This window comes from Mauremys reevesii, linkage group 8 (assembly GCF_016161935.1).
Source record: "Mauremys reevesii isolate NIE-2019 linkage group 8, ASM1616193v1, whole genome shotgun sequence".
NCBI classification, from domain to species: domain Eukaryota; kingdom Metazoa; phylum Chordata; order Testudines; family Geoemydidae; genus Mauremys; species Mauremys reevesii.
This window is the reverse complement of record NC_052630.1, coordinates 14,150,030-14,165,354: the sequence shown is the minus strand read 5'-3', so window position 1 is coordinate 14,165,354 and position 15,325 is coordinate 14,150,030. Positions and strand designations below refer to the sequence as shown.

Here is a 15,325-nt window from a genome sequence, read left to right as displayed (position 1 = left end):
TCACGGACCGTGAAAACTGATCTTCCCCCAGTCTGCTCTTTTGTATGTATACTATATTATACATATTTCACTGGGGAGACGAGTATTTCTCAAATTGGGGGTCCTGATCCAAAAGGGAGTTGCAGGAGGGGTCACAATATTATTTAAAGGGGGTCGCCACCCTCATAGGCACCAAGTTTCTAATCTGCTGGGGAGTGCCCCTCCCTAGCTCCACCCAGGCCCCTCCCCCACTCCACCCCTTCCCCAATGCCCCACTCCTGCCCTGCTTCTTCCCATCCCCACCCTGCCCCCACCCCACCTCTTCCCTGCATCTTCCCGCCCCTGCCTTGCCTCTTTTCCACCCAGTTCCACCCTCTCCCCCGAGTGCACGGCGCCCTCACTCCTCCCCTCTCCCCCCCCAAGAGCCTCCTGATGCCGCAAAACAGCTGATCCATGGCAGGCAGTAGGCGCTGGCAGGGAGGGGGAGGTGCTGATCGATGGGGCCCACCGGCAAGCAGGAGGTGCTGCGGGGAGGGAGAGGCGTTGATGGGGGGTTGCCAGTGGGTGCTCAGCCCCCACCTTTTTTTTTCCCCGTGGGTGCTCCAGCCCGGAAGCAGCCATGGAGTTGATGCCTATGGCCACCCTTACTTCTGCACTGTCTTCAGAGCTGGCGGCCGGAGAGCAACAGCTGTCGGCCAGGTGCCCAGCTCTGAAGGCAGTGCCCCACCATCAGCAGCGCGGAAATAAGGGCAGCAGTAATGGGACTTCCCCCCCCCCTCCACACACAACTCCTTTTTGGGTCAGGACCCCTACCATTACACCACCATGAAATTTCAGATTTAAGTAGCTGAAATCATGAAATTTATGATTTTTTAAAATCCTATGACCGTGAAATTGACCAAAATGGAACATGAATATGGTAGGGCCCTAGCAATTGACCAAGGAAGAGAGCTCAAGGTGGTGATACACCGCCTTTCCCTCCCAAAACAATCCTGGAGGCAAATGGGGACCACACAGGTCCTCACTGCAACTTGTTGTAGCCTCAGGGCTGCTCTGCTGTGTGCTGGCTGGTAAGGATCCCTTGGGGAGTCTCTGGCAATGCTAATGGCCTTTTCCCTCAAGAAATAACCACTCAGCTCACACAGACGCTAGAAATGCTGGAAAGAGGCAAGATTTCCAAATTAGGACTGGGTATGACAGCTCTCCGCTCAGTGCACTCTACCCCACAGTACAAACTATTGCAAATGTCTCAAGGCAATGGCACGAGTTAGAGTAGTAAAAGAGTGTATCCCCTTTGCAGTAATATTTTTAGTCTACTGTGTTATTTCATTTAGGTTTTTACTGGTGCCATCTGAGATTCTTGACACTTGAGTTGTTTTCTGAATGATGGACTAGTTGCCATCTGGGTTTGCTTTGAGAATTTATAATTACACTAAATATTCATTTAATTTCTTCCTCCAGTTCTGGCTAAATATATTGTTGTTCATTTATTATCCTTTGGGGTCATTGTTTATTGTGTTTTTGTTTATTTAGGCTCAGTCTTGCAAATGACTCCGCCTGGGCAGGATTAGAGCCATGTTTATTTTGACTTCCGAAACAAAAAGCCACTTGTTCTGTGCTGCCAGCAATTACTTAAAATCCCCCACAAAATTATGCAGTACAAGAAAATACCGCAAATTAGGCTAACCCCAAAAATAGCAAAATCCAGCTGTAATCCAATAATTAAACAAGCCAGTACCCAGTCTGCCTCCTTGTTGTCGATTTTTAATATCTTCCAGTTACTTCCAATACTTGTGTCTGATGCTATTCACAATGTATTGAGTAAGAAACTCAGAATTAAAATAACTTATTTTGAAGCTAGAGGGCAGTCTTTCTAAGTTAGGACTGGTTTCCTTAAGTCCTCCTGACAGACTGCATCAGCAAAATTTGAATGAGAGTATTCATTCCCGCAATTTGTCTTCCTGGGATGGGATTTTCCAAAAGCACCTAAGGGCGAGTGTACATACAAACTGGTACTGACATAACTAAATCAATTTTAATTCACCCCTTTTGGTTTTTTTGGTGCAAGTCTGCGTGTAGACACTCATTTCAGAATAAAAGTATCCTATTTTGATGTAGACTAAATCAATTGCTTAACAATTTAAGCTAATCTGAATCTGAAATAACTGTCCACAAACAGACTTGCACTGAAATAATAAAATAATAACTGATTTAGTCATTTCAGTGCAAGTTAATGGTGGAGACCAGCCCTTCGGAGTGAAAATCTCATTGAAAGTCAATGGGATTTGTGCTCTTAAATCATTGACACTTTAAAAAATCCCATCTTAAATTAGTAAAGAAAAAAGAAAACAAAAACACTAATTCATCTCTCCCAAATTTTAGACATCTGAAATGTCCTATACTGGGAGCTAAGTGCAGGGCCGGCTCTAGGCACCCGCAAACCAAGCACGTGCTTGGGGCGGCACAGTTTCAAGGACGGCATTCTGGCCATCTTTTTATGTTTTTGCTTCTGGCGGCAAAAGCCTAGAGCCGGCCCTGGCAGCAGCAGCACGTGGTGAGCAGGGAGTGCCCTGGGGCCGCTGTGGTTCGCACCGCGGGGGAGCAGCACCGCACCTGGTGGCTGGGCCGGGCAGGCTCCTTGCGGGGGACACTCGGGCTGGGGGCCGCCCCACGAGGCACATGGAGCTACTTGCAGGTGCTGCAGCGTGGCCGCCCCCCTAGCGCCGCAGCCGGGGCTGGGCAAAGCGGCCTGAGCCGCCCAGGGGCTCAGAAACAGCAGCAGCAGCAGGGCCATAAAGGGCGGGGCGCTGCCCTGCAGGGCCCGTGTCCTGCTCTCCGTGGCTCCACTACCTCTGGGGCTACCCTGCCCCGGCTCCTCGGCCCCCTGCCGGGGCGGTCCCCCAGCTCTGCCCTCCCGGGTCCTGGCCAGTCCTAGAGGCGGGAGCCCTGGCTTGAGGGACCCTGGGCTGAGGTGCAGCCCCGGATCCCTGCTGCTTTCCCCGACCCTGCCAGCGCCAGACCAGCTGGAGGCGAGGGGGGAGTGGGCAGAGTCAGAGTGGGGACTGGGGAGCCCAGGGCTGGGGTGGCAGGGGGTATGGGTGGTGGGGGAGAGAGAGAGCCCAGGGCGGCCAGGCAGGAGCACTGGCAGCCTTTTTGGCACCCTAGGCAGCGGAAGGTCCCGCCCCCGAAATACCGCCAATGACCAAACATCCGGCCACCACGGTCGCCGCCCCCCAAATGTTAGTGCCCTAGGTAACTGCCGAGGTCGCCTAATGGGTTGCGCTGGCCCTGCTGCCAGGGCTGGGGCGGCAGGGGCTGCAGGTGGGGGTGGGAGAGAGAGCCCAGGGATGCCAGGGCTGGTGCGGGAGGGGGTGAGAGAGAGCCTAGGGCTGGGGCGGCAGGGGGTGAGGGCGAGTGAGAGCCTAGGGCTGGAGTTGGGGGAAGCCAAAAAATTTTTTGCTTGGGGCCACAAAAAACCTAGAGCCGGCCCTGGCTAATTGTTCCTATACAAAACAGGATTCAATGCTACACCAAGGAGATAACTTTTAGGTGAACTTCTCTATTCAGTAATTATGGAAAAGTCCTACAGAACTCCGTTGATAATTATCAGCACTTTACAGAATATTTAGACCAGCCTTTAGAATTGTACAGCTTGGATTGTAGCTGTCTGTTGAATTCTGTAGATTGGCTCACAAATTCTGTCCAAATGATCTCATTCCCTATTATATTACTGGGGGAGTTTTAGAGTAATATCCATGAATCCTTTTAATTTTTACCTATTGGTTTTATCCCTGACTTTTCCATAAGGGCTTTCAGTATGAACTGGCTTTCCTTTCGTTTTAGAAGGCAGCAGCAATGCAACTTGTCAGCTATTTGGCATATTTTGTCCCTTTGATAATGGTTGGAGTTTTGTAATTGGCCTTCCCAGTTTGCTCTGACAAGACAGCAGATTGGGAATGGCTTGGAATAGTCTTCCAGTAAAAAAAACCAAAAAAACCCAAAGCCTTCATATCCAGGCTGAGTGAACAAAAATAACCTTCCAACTGCAGTTCAGTGTAATGCTTGTGTCCTAATTTTATTTTGCCTGAAAGGATTTTTTTGTTGTGTATTAAGAACAGCCTTATTCTGACTGGACTTTCCAGCCAGCTATCTGAATGATGATGATAATGTTTAAAAAAATCCTTTCAGTTGACAGGCTGGTGAGGGTGGTGTGATACTGTGACCTGCCAACAACAATTCAGTCTTGTGTTTCATCTAGGAAAGGCTATTTGCATATTCTCTATTCGCTTTATTTGCTCAAACACGATTGAAAAGGCAAAGTTCTCAGCCATTGAGACTGAAGAATAAGCTGTCTGAGCACTTAGCTCTGTACTTTAACACTTTGAAAACTTTACTTATTTTGCCAAGAAGAGATCTGAGCAAGCAGAATGCTTTAGAGACCATGAAAAATATCTAGAGAGTAGATTTTAGGGGCTGCCTTTTGCAACAGGAAAAGGGAAGATCTTTTATGTGAGCTGTAGCCTAGTTATAGGGACTTTTCTGAACAAAGAAATAATGGAAGAAATATAAGCTGCAAAATGAAGTTTTGTAGAAACTAAAAGTGTACATGTGTGTGTGCTCACATAGAGGTATGAGGAAAATTTACCAAACCTGATATGAATAGAAAAGTTCTCATGACTATTTTGAAGTATCAATTAAAACATGAGAGACACAAATGCGTGAGGTTGTATCATTTATTGGACCAACTTCTGCTGGTGAAAGAAGTTGGTCCATTAAAAGCTATTACCTCATTCACCTTACCTCCTTTGTAAAGCACTTTGAAGATCTATTCTCTCATTCTCTCATGTATTTGCAGAATAAGGAAATCTGGGAGGGATGATAATCTGCAGGTCTCACATTAGTATCCGTTTATTAAGTTAACACTCCATTCATAACACATATTTCCTTCTGCCATTTTTCATAAATGGTCAAAAATATATACAGCATACCCAATACAAATATAAAATAATAATAAATAAGAGTAATACAGACAAAGATGGCCTTATAATAAGGGAAAAGTTAAGATTTAATGCTTACATAGTTTTTGTGTGACTTCCATTAATGTAAGAAATGGATGTTTTCCATATTTATCATTTCTAATAGTGACAGGTTTTTCAATATGATTATTAAGCCACTTATTAATAGGGTTGTTGCTTTGAGGTTTCTAGTCAGTGATTATAGCCACTTTGCTAGGTTGAAAAGCAGTGTTGTAAAAAGCAGTATGAGCAACCATTCTCTAAATCAGCTGCATAACCTAAAAGTGCTAATCCTAATGTTTAACTTAATATGGGATTGTAAAATAGGGGAAGAATGAAATGACACCAAGGACCCAATCCAGTACACACTGAAGTCACTAGGTGTCTTTCTGCTGACTACCAGAAGCTTAAGATCGGTCCCCTGGAGTCTAGTATCACTTTATTGTTGGGACAAGATATCCCCATAGGTTTGAGTGAGACCATTTAAATTTAATTTCAGAGCAAACTTGGTGTTCTGCATACAACTTGGTATGGCAAATAAGGTGGGATGTACATAAGAGAAGCCCAGTTGGTATATTTATGTATTTCTGTCAAAAAGTTTTTTGTTTGACTGGAGAAATTTAAAAAATATTTTCACTTACTGATATAACTGTTTTCTGTCTGGAGAATTATGGCTTAAATCAAAGCCCAGTGAAGAAAAATTGGCGGCTTTCCATTGACCTCTGGGCTTTGCATCAGGCCTTTAATGAGGAATAGTCAGCACAAAATGTAGAGGTAGCATTCTTTGTATTTGTGGACTGTATTAAGATAAATTCTAGCTCATTTAACATGCTTAGGCCTCAGTACGTATTTATATTAAAGTTAGGACCAGAATTTTGAAGGTATTTAGGAGCAGTAAATGGGATTTAGACTCCTAAGTGCCTACATCCCTTCTGAAAATGAGATTTAGGCTCCTAAATCATTTAGGTGTTGCAGTGTTGAGCACCACAATGCCTAAATACTTTAAAAAATCTGGGCCTTAGAACCTGTCTGAGGTGCTGAGCATCTGCAACTCCCATTGACTTCAGCTGGAATTTTGGGTGCTCAGCACTTCCAAAAATAAGGCCTTTGTCTTTTCCATACCTCAATTTCACATTATTTACTTCATTTACATTATTGGTACTTGAAACACCCTTTGAGGTCTGAAGCTAAGTGCTCTTAGAGAAAACTATTATTATTTATGTTACTTGCCGTGCTTTCAAACCCCTTGAAGTCCTGCAAAAGAATTTGCCCTCTCTGAGGGTGCCCATAGATAGCCTAAACATTTTTCAGTTTCTGTATGTAAACCTCTTTCTGGATTTAGAAGGTTGGCAAGTCTGTAGCTACTGTAACAGAGGGTAAGAGGGCTAGTGCTGTTCCCTAGATCAGTGGTTCTCAAACTAGGGCTGCCGCTTGTTCAGAAAAAGCCCCTAGCGGGCCAGGCCGGTTCGTTTACCTGCCGCGTCCACAGGTCCGGCCGATCATGGCTCCCACTGGCCGCGGTTCACTGCTCCAGGCCAATGGGGGCTGCAGGAAGGGTGGCCAGTACATCCTTCCCGCCGCCCCCATTGTCCCAGAGCAGCGATCCGTGGCCAGTGGGAGCCATGATCAGCCGGACCTGTGGACGGGGCAGGTAAATATACTGGTCCGGCCCGCCAGGGGCTTTCCCTACACAAGCGGCGACCCCTGTTTGAGAAACCCTGGTTTGGGCAGTATCATATTTCGGTGAAGAAAGATTGGTGTTATGATTAAGGCAATGGGTGAGGATTGAAAAGGTCAGAGTTAAATTCCTGGTTTTGCTAGAGACTTCTAATGTGACACTGGCCAAATGACTTGCCCTTTCTCTGTATGTTGGTTACCATTTGTGAAATGAGGGTGATCATTCTTTTCTCCCACCCTTTGTCTGTCTTGCTTGTTAAGGTCAGGTCTGCATTAGAAGCTTTTACTGGTATAGCAATGTTCGTTAGTGTTTGGGGAGAGGATGGGGGGGTACAACAATCTTATACTGGTAAAAGCCCTAGTGTAGATTCAGCCATTAAAGTGATTTTGCTGATATAGCTTATTTTGCTCAGGTAACAAGTATAAGCTATTCTGGCACTTTTTGCTGGTATAAGCTACATCTATACTGGGAGGATTTGCTGGTATAGCTACACTCTGCCTCAGTTCCCCCACTTAGAAACCCAATAACTCCACTCAAGGCCCTCCTGATTCAATAATACCCTACTTGGGGTTGGTTTATTATTAAACCTCATGCAAAACAGTCCATAACAAAAGTCCCAAATAAACAAAAGCTTCTCTGGTTTTTGGGTTTCCTCTGAAGCCTGTAGTCAGAGTCCTGTTCCCAGTATTCTCAGGACTACCTTTCAGGCACTGTCTCTCTCTGTGGCAGGAGCACCAGCCCTCTTCCTGGATCTGGGTAATTCAAGCACTTTCTATCCCTCTCTTTAAAGCAGGAATACCCAGCTCTCCTCCTGGAGCGGGGTTGTGAGTTAGTCTGCAGTAGGGCCTTAGCCAGTTTCTCTCTCAGCTGTCCCCACTTATTCTCTAGGCTCAGAGGGTTGGCAACTTTCTCCTACTGGTAGCTACACTGCCAGGAGTGGGAGGAGGCAGCCTTTGTGCTGATCCCCTTCTCCCAGCTCATCCTCAATTGGCTGGGGAGAGGAAAACCTTTCCCCTCCCATTCTGCAAGGCTCCTGGCCTCGGGCCCATTAAGAAATAGTAATGGGATTTCCTCCTGGACTCTATTTACTGCTGGGATCACTTCCTCTCTCCCAAGTCCTCGTATATATAATCAGACCTTTCAGATGCTTAAAGGGCCTGCTATGTGAAGGGGTGGGCTGACCACTAGGCACTACTACCCTTCTAAAAGGCAGAACACTTCACCACAAAGTGGCACGGGATTTCTAATAATAAATTCTAAAGCACTTTCTTGCTCTGTGTAGGCAATACCAAGTACTGCAAAGTGCAGGCGAGCTGCCCAGACAGTAACTGAGAGTGCTCTCTTCAAGAGGTACCCCAGTAAATAAATATATTTACCCATAAATATATTCACCCATAAAACCCTGCTGAAAAAGATGGCGACCATGTATTATTGGAAAGTAAATTTCTTTTTAAACAGAGACAAGTTTAAAAATATATATTTGTACCTCTCCTTTGAGCTACTGCTCTCGTGCAATGCCCCACATGCTGCTTTTGTCTGCCTCTCTGACTATGAAGAGTCTGCTGTGCAAGCCAACACCTCAATTAGGAAAAAGCAACTATCTCATACTATTGGAGTATCCTTTCCTAGAGTTGGGTTTGACCCTGAGGACACCTGATAAATATATTTTTAAACTAGCTTTAAGAGCATCTGCCATTTTATAGCCAGTTTGAAATAAGGGGCCAGATCCTTAGCTTATGTAAATTGACATAGCCTCATTTAAATCACTAGAGTGATGCTGATGTACACCAGCAGAGGATCTGGCCCGACGTTCCTTGAAAATAAAATGTTCTACTTACATCATTGTTGCCAAGGCAATTCTTTAAGTTTGATTGCACACTATCTATATTTGAGTCAAATTAGTGACCGTTGACTCAAATTTTTGCATATATTTGTTACTATTATGTCTCTACCACTCTGCCTCCATAGAGACTCTTACTGTAGAATTCTTTGGAGAAGTAGCATTAATAAATTGCAAAAGCTTTTGTAGAGATTTTATTGGTGACAAGCGTACCCTTGACAAAAAGCCACTCTGGCTAACACAATGTTTATCTGCAGCCCTTCGAACGTAATAACTGTGTTGGCAATAGTCTGCATAAGTAGGTTTGTTCTTGAAGCATTTTATTAAGATATTTTTGGAATAAGTTTTTAGTTTGTGTTCATTCTAATCAAAGTACAACAATTTTTTCAACATACAAAAACTCCACTGATTTACTTAGTGTCAGAAGCTTCAGTTTGTCTTCATTTTCTGGTCATTACTTAGCAAAAAAGGACCCTCCCTTCTGCCTTCTAAAAACTCTGTTTATTGTTACAGATTTACAACCAAAAACCTTTGTCCTCATTTCATATGGCCAGGAGTTACAAAGCTTTCAAAATCTATTTCACATACATTTGTGTCAGAATCATTAAGCGATCAATGTTGCGTATTGTCTAGACTTAAGCACAGTGTCATAAGTCACTGAAAGCTATACTGAAATAGAGCAATCTGCCTTCATGAACTAAAATATTTGGTACATCAAGGGTTACTTTCTGAATAGTGGTGATGTCTCTAATGCAGACTAAGCTGATATTAGCCTAGCTTAACTACTTTCCACAGTTTGCAGATGGGGAGGGGGTCAGACATTCAGGAGTTAGCAGCAGTTCCCTAACAAGTATTTCTGCCCAAGATCTTGGCATATTTATTCTCAACAATGAGCTAATTGGATCAAAGGCAAAATATATGTTCTAAGAGCCTAATCAGTTCACCCCAGCACTGAAAGTCTGTTTATCTTGGACTTGCATAGAGGTAGGACTTGTTGCAGAATCTGTTGATTGCTTCAGTACTCAAGTGTTGTAATTTCTGCCCTACTGCAGAACAGAGCAAGGACTCTTGCATTGGCGGTAGGTCTCTTATAAAAGGAGGAAAGCTTTAGCTAGTTATTAGCTGTGAAATCGCACAAGCAGTAGGCTCTCTAAGTGGCTCCGGAAAGGTAGGGCATACGTTTTACAACCTTCTAGGCACATCCTGTTTGACGAAAGGCAGGGCGCAAGCTGAGCAAGAAGAGGGACTGCATAATAGTGAATGGAAGCTTATATATAATGTAACTCGAGACCTTTTTTCACTGTAAAAAAGAATAATTTCTAATGCATTTCTGTTAATTTTTAATTAGGGGTGGGAGGGAGGAACCCTTTAAAAACCTTCATACGGTAGCTTTATAAGGATAAAATATTAGCCACAAAAATTGTTTGTGGGTTGTGAAGTGTTCCTGTTTTTTCAGATGTCTTCTAACATCATGCTGTGATGAAGGCTCAAATTCCTGAAGGCAGTAATTCCACAGGTGGCTGACGATGTGAATATGGCTATGCAAAGGGATGAGAAGCTCAGCTGCAAAAACAATGAGAGTTTTATCAAATTTAAGGCATTTGCTCTTCATGTAAGAATTGTCTAGTTGTGATTCTAAAATCCTTCTGCATAAAATGGTTCCGGCTATTGCTAGAGCTCTAGGTTGCATATACAGAGCAGCCCAGCAAGGCTTTTGAATGAGTTGCATTGGGACTAGGTATATAAAAATAGTCAGTTCCCCAGTGTAAGGCTGTGCAGAATTCTTCTGAAACAGCCTTTCTGAGACGTGTTTGTCAGGCTGAGATGATAGAAGCCTCCAGATGTAGGTAGAGTTTTCTTCTGCTTACCCAGGATATTTGATCAGTGCAAATTTACTAATGCTAATTGTGTCACTGTGAGAACCCAGCCCACGATGATTGAACTTTATTTTCTAAGGGCCAAATCCTGAGGTCCTCACTACTCTGATTTTATTCAGCCCTTAGGCAAACGCACATAGAAATGAGTTGGGGTTTTCCTGGATAATGACAGTGTAAAAAAATGAAGTAAGGATCTCAAGTTTTGGACCTAGCATCTTGCATTCTGGTTTTAACCATGGTTCTTACTTGGGATTAAGCATGAGGGTGTTTTTATAGTACCGGAGACTGGCTAACTATTTAAATGGCATTTTATGAGACATGTCCACCTAGCTTCAAAACCTGCTTCTTGCCTATGGGAAAGTGTGTGTGTGTGTGTGTGTGTGTGTGTGTGTGTGTGTGTGTGTGTGTGTGTGTGTGCGTGCGTGCATGCGTGTACACATGGTCCTAGACCTATCCCTCCCCGAAGCAGTCCCAGGATGTCCTCCCTTTTTAGCCCCCTCATGCCCCACAGATATTTCCCCACCGCTGAGGGGATGATGGAGCACAGGAGGCCAGCTAAGGGGAGGAAGGTTCACTGGCTTCCCAGCAGTGCTAATAACCAGTCTGTGTTGGCCAAAGATTCACAAGCAGAGGACGATGGTCACAGGCACATTGGATATCAAATCCCAAACTCTTATTGACTATGTTTGATATGAATATCTCCCGTCACTTTGGAGATTTAAATATGCTGAACTTGAATGCCCAAGTGGACTTGTGGGGTTTGATTTCCTTCTAACCCCTCCAAAGCAAACTGCAGGATTTAGTTTGCAAATTAAAATGTTGTAGGTTCAACACAGACCTAACGCATGCACGCGCGCACACACACACACTCACTCACTCACTCACTCACTCTGTCTCTCTTTCTCTCTTATTTGTTTAATGCTTGTCACTATGCAGTCTGGTTGTATACGGATACTTGGCCTGATTAAGTGAACCCACAGGCACTTTGCTAAGCAAACATTTCACAAATATAATCCCCCACACGCTAAATGTAAGTTGCAGTTAATTTCTTATCTGTTCCACTATATTTGTGTACATGGCTTTGTAAGTCATTGTATCTCTAGTGAAAGTGGTAAAAGACCACTAGTAAAATTAGTGGCTTAGAACTTTGGCAGTCTTATAGCAAACATCATTTGAATGAAAACTAAAATGGGCAGGAAAGGCCAGCAGACATGCTGGCTACAGTTCGCTATGTTCCACTTCTGAATGCTTAAAGTTTCTGTTCTTAGCTGGCTTCATCAGTAATTATCTCATGATGAGGAGTCATTCAGTATAAAATTATCACAACTGAAATGTTCCTACTGGTCTACAGCATCATCATGCAGAAATGGAAAGGTAGACTGGTCCCTACTCTTAGGGCTTGTATACACTACCACGCAGGGTTGAACTAAGATACGCAACTCCAGCTACATGAATAGTAAGGGTAGACCAGTGGTTTTCAAACTGTCTGCCGCTAGTTCAGGGAAAGCCCCTGGCAGGGCGGGCCGGTTTGTTTACCTGCCGCATCTGCAGGTTCGTCCGATCACGGCTCCCACTGGCCGTGGTTCGCTGCTCCAGGCCAATGGGGGCTGCGGGAGGGGGCGCAGGCCGAGGGACGTACTGACCGCCCTTCCTGCAGCCCCCATTGGCCTGGAGTGGCCAACCGCGGCCAGTGGGAGCCGTGATTGGCTGAACCTGCGGACGGGGCAAGTAAACAAACCGGCCCGGCCTGCCAGAGGCTTTCACTGAACAAGCAGCGGAACAAGTTTGAGAACCACTGGTGTAGACAAGCCCTTAATGCAAGGATGCAGGGAGTGTGGAATGTCATTGGGCCTTGAATAGTGTGCATCTGGTGCATCCAATGATTATTATGTCATTTGACAACCCTTCTTTGAAGACATATGAAGAGATTTATTTAAATGCTAAACCTGATTATCTATTTTAATTTCAAAGATCTACAATAAGTTTAGAATGACAGCAATGAAGAGGAGGATAATATAGCCTTACTTATGAGCAATGTAAGGAGGAACAACATGCTGCAAATGTAGATAAATATTGGGTTTATTTTCCGTTGGAGGTTGCACCATTTAAAATATAGGGAGTAAGCATCTTTTTATTACATAAATTGGAAAGTTTTTTAAAAAGTGAAGGGAAAGCTAAATAGTGCTTATGAAAAGAGAACTCAGCAATTTCTATGTATTTTTGGAGATTTAAAATGATAGAGGATACTATCAAGTCTGACAATCTCAGCAGGGCTGGATAAATGACTGCTTAGATATGCAGGGCCTCTTTTGAAAAGCTTCTCCATGAACTGAACAGAAAAGCTGGTTACTCACTTAATTTCTATTCCAGTGAGAATTCTAGTCCCTAATGCAACAACTGTTGCAGTAATTAATGGTCTACATATTATCGGTTGTGTGTGCAAGAAAATAAAACTACATGCTTTAAAAATATGGTGACATTCTTGTGCATAGAAAAGCTATCTGAGATCAGTTAGAGGTTTCTAGCATTTACTAGTCATCACATTTTATTAACTTTTAAGTCAATAGGAGTTGAGAGCGTTGAGAGACTTTAGCCCAATTTCTGTATGGGGAACAAAATTGATATTTGGTATGGAAGGATTTTCTGCAATCTAGATTGGGTTTAATGCTAGGGAGTGCTGCCAGTGTCACTGCCTATCACCTATCTGTAGGTGAGATATGTGTGTGTTGCATATATAACAAGATAAAGGATCTGGAAAACACAGAGGTCTTCACACAAGTATGGTTGCAACTCAGTTAAAACATGACAAGGGTCCTCTCGCTTCATTAGTTCTGAAGCATAGACAGGATCCTTAGGAAAGGCACTGGAACTTGATGGGCACTTGTTTGCAAATTGATGCCTAATTACAGAACGTTTGCTGTATTGGAGGGCACAGTGGAATTAGTGGGTTGGATTCAGTAGAATGGCTGAGTCATTACACAAGTTTTACTTTTTTAAAAAACCTTGAATGCAATGTTTTATTGTTACCCACGGAATGTATTTCTATCAGACTTAGTAATGACACTGTGTCCCCATATTAAAGCATTTGACATGTCAGCTGTGGAGAACCTTTTAATGTATTCTTGTGTTAGCACTAGCACACTTCTGTTTTCAATTTGTTAATAATTCCTGAGTAGTAAAAGCTGTACATTGATCTTAATGCTAGCAAGTAGAGGTGTCTGGCTAATGGATCAGAAAGGAAGATCTGACCCTCCATCCGTAGCTCATGCAATTGTAGACGAAGAGCCATAATATCAAGAGTTTTAGCAGCCTGCAAATCACAAAGGGCCTGACTTTCAGACCTGCTCAGCACACATAGTGCCCCAGTTGAAGTTGGTGGGAGCTACAGGTGCTCCCTAACGCCCAGATCCTCAAAGGTAGTTAGGTGCCTAACTCACATTAAAGACATCTGGAGGTAGGTGTTTGGACCCAAGTGATTTTTAAAACTCCCAGAAGGCATCACTAAATTAAGACTTGACTGAATAAGGGCTTCCTCCAAACATCCATCCAGTCATTGGGTTTTCAATCAGGTGTTTCAGGCTAATAAAAAGAATTGTGAAGAAAAAGATAAGTAGGAAAATATCGTACAAACTTTGCACCATTCTTTTCCTTCTTTTGCTTTGCTAGATCAGTTCTAGGTGTACTGTTGAGCTTCCTGTTTAATCTTATAGAGCAGTGGTTCTCAAACTTTTGTACTGGTGACCCCTTTCACATAGCAAGCCTCTGAGTGTGACCTCCCCTTATAAATTAAAAACATTTTAAAATATATTTAACACCGTTATAAATGCTGGAGGCAAAGCGGGCTTTGAGGTGGAGGCTGACAGCTCCCTCCCTCCCCCCATGTAATGGGCTCATGACCTCCTGACGGGTCCCAACCCCCAGTTTGAGAAACCCTTTTATAGAGGGCATGTACATTTGAGTTTGCCTGGGCACTGTCTCTCTCAGGGCAGTATAGCCTCCAGCCTGCTTTATGCAGTCCTAAATATAAACGTCTATCTCAAGCCATATAACTGGAAAACATGATACAAAAAGCTTTTGTTTTTTTTAAACTCCCCCCTGCCTCCAACCCCAGAAAAATGTAGCCACAGACGGAGCACCACAGAACTTTACAGAAGACCTGGCAAACTAAGCTGGAGTCTTTAGAGGGTAAAGCCTTGGTTTAGCTTTTGCTTCCATACTGATCAACGCCCAACTAAATTTATGCGCATAACATGTGAGGTGCATCTATGTAAAATGCGTGCCTTGAACTTCAAACCTACTTAAACTGAAACACTTGATGCCCCTGCAAACCTCAGCCCATGTTCAGGATAGTTGGGTCAGCATGTTGAGTGTATTGACACAGCTGAGCCAATAGTGAGTCTCCTCCCTCAAACAGACCGGCCTCGCTCCCCAAACAAGCTCAAGGAACACCACAAGGTAGAAGAGGCAGTGTGTGTTTTGGAGACGGGTGATTGGTGGGCTTGGGAGGGACTGGATCTGGGGATACCTCCAAGCAACCTGCAGAGATCAGGTCACTTACAACCTTTGCCATTCAAATTGCAGAGTGTCGTTATCAGACTCCTTTATAAAGAGAATGCTGCAAGGTTTGAACAGTCTTAATATGAATGAAAAGACAGACTAACAAATGAGGGCTTGTATAGAGAAGGGACAATAGTGCTGAGTTATTACAGCTACAAAAATCCTTGTTTTCTTACAGCATCATCATCAAAGTGAATAATAATAGTATAGTAAAAATGGGCCCAAGCAGCAGAGTTCAGATTTGGATCCGAACTTCATCAGTGTGCCAGTCCTGAGGCATGGTCCAGGCCCACCTCTAATAATACAATAAACATAGTTCTGCTTTATGTCCTCAAAGCCCTGAGCACGTGTCGGCTAAGATTTTCATGAGCAATGCCAG

The 15,325-nt window shown here is 43.9% G+C and overlaps 1 protein-coding gene across 3 annotated transcripts in view; it reads left to right on the top strand.

Annotated features, from left to right (window-relative positions):
* Positions 1-9,648: 9,648 nt before the first annotated feature.
* Positions 9,649-15,325, top strand: part of ACSL6 (acyl-CoA synthetase long chain family member 6) — a 79,135-nt gene continuing 73,458 nt past the window's right edge. The window contains exon 1 of one of the 3 annotated variants that reach the window (XM_039485769.1): positions 9,649-9,680. Coding sequence is in view for 1 of the 3 variants with exons in the window: in XM_039485766.1 (XP_039341700.1) it covers positions 10,047-10,124 (78 nt within the window). In the remaining 2 variants the exon portion in view is untranslated. Of the gene's footprint in view, positions 9,681-9,968; positions 10,125-15,325 lie in introns of those variants that run through there. The other 2 variants (XM_039485766.1, XM_039485765.1) reach the window with 2 other exon arrangements.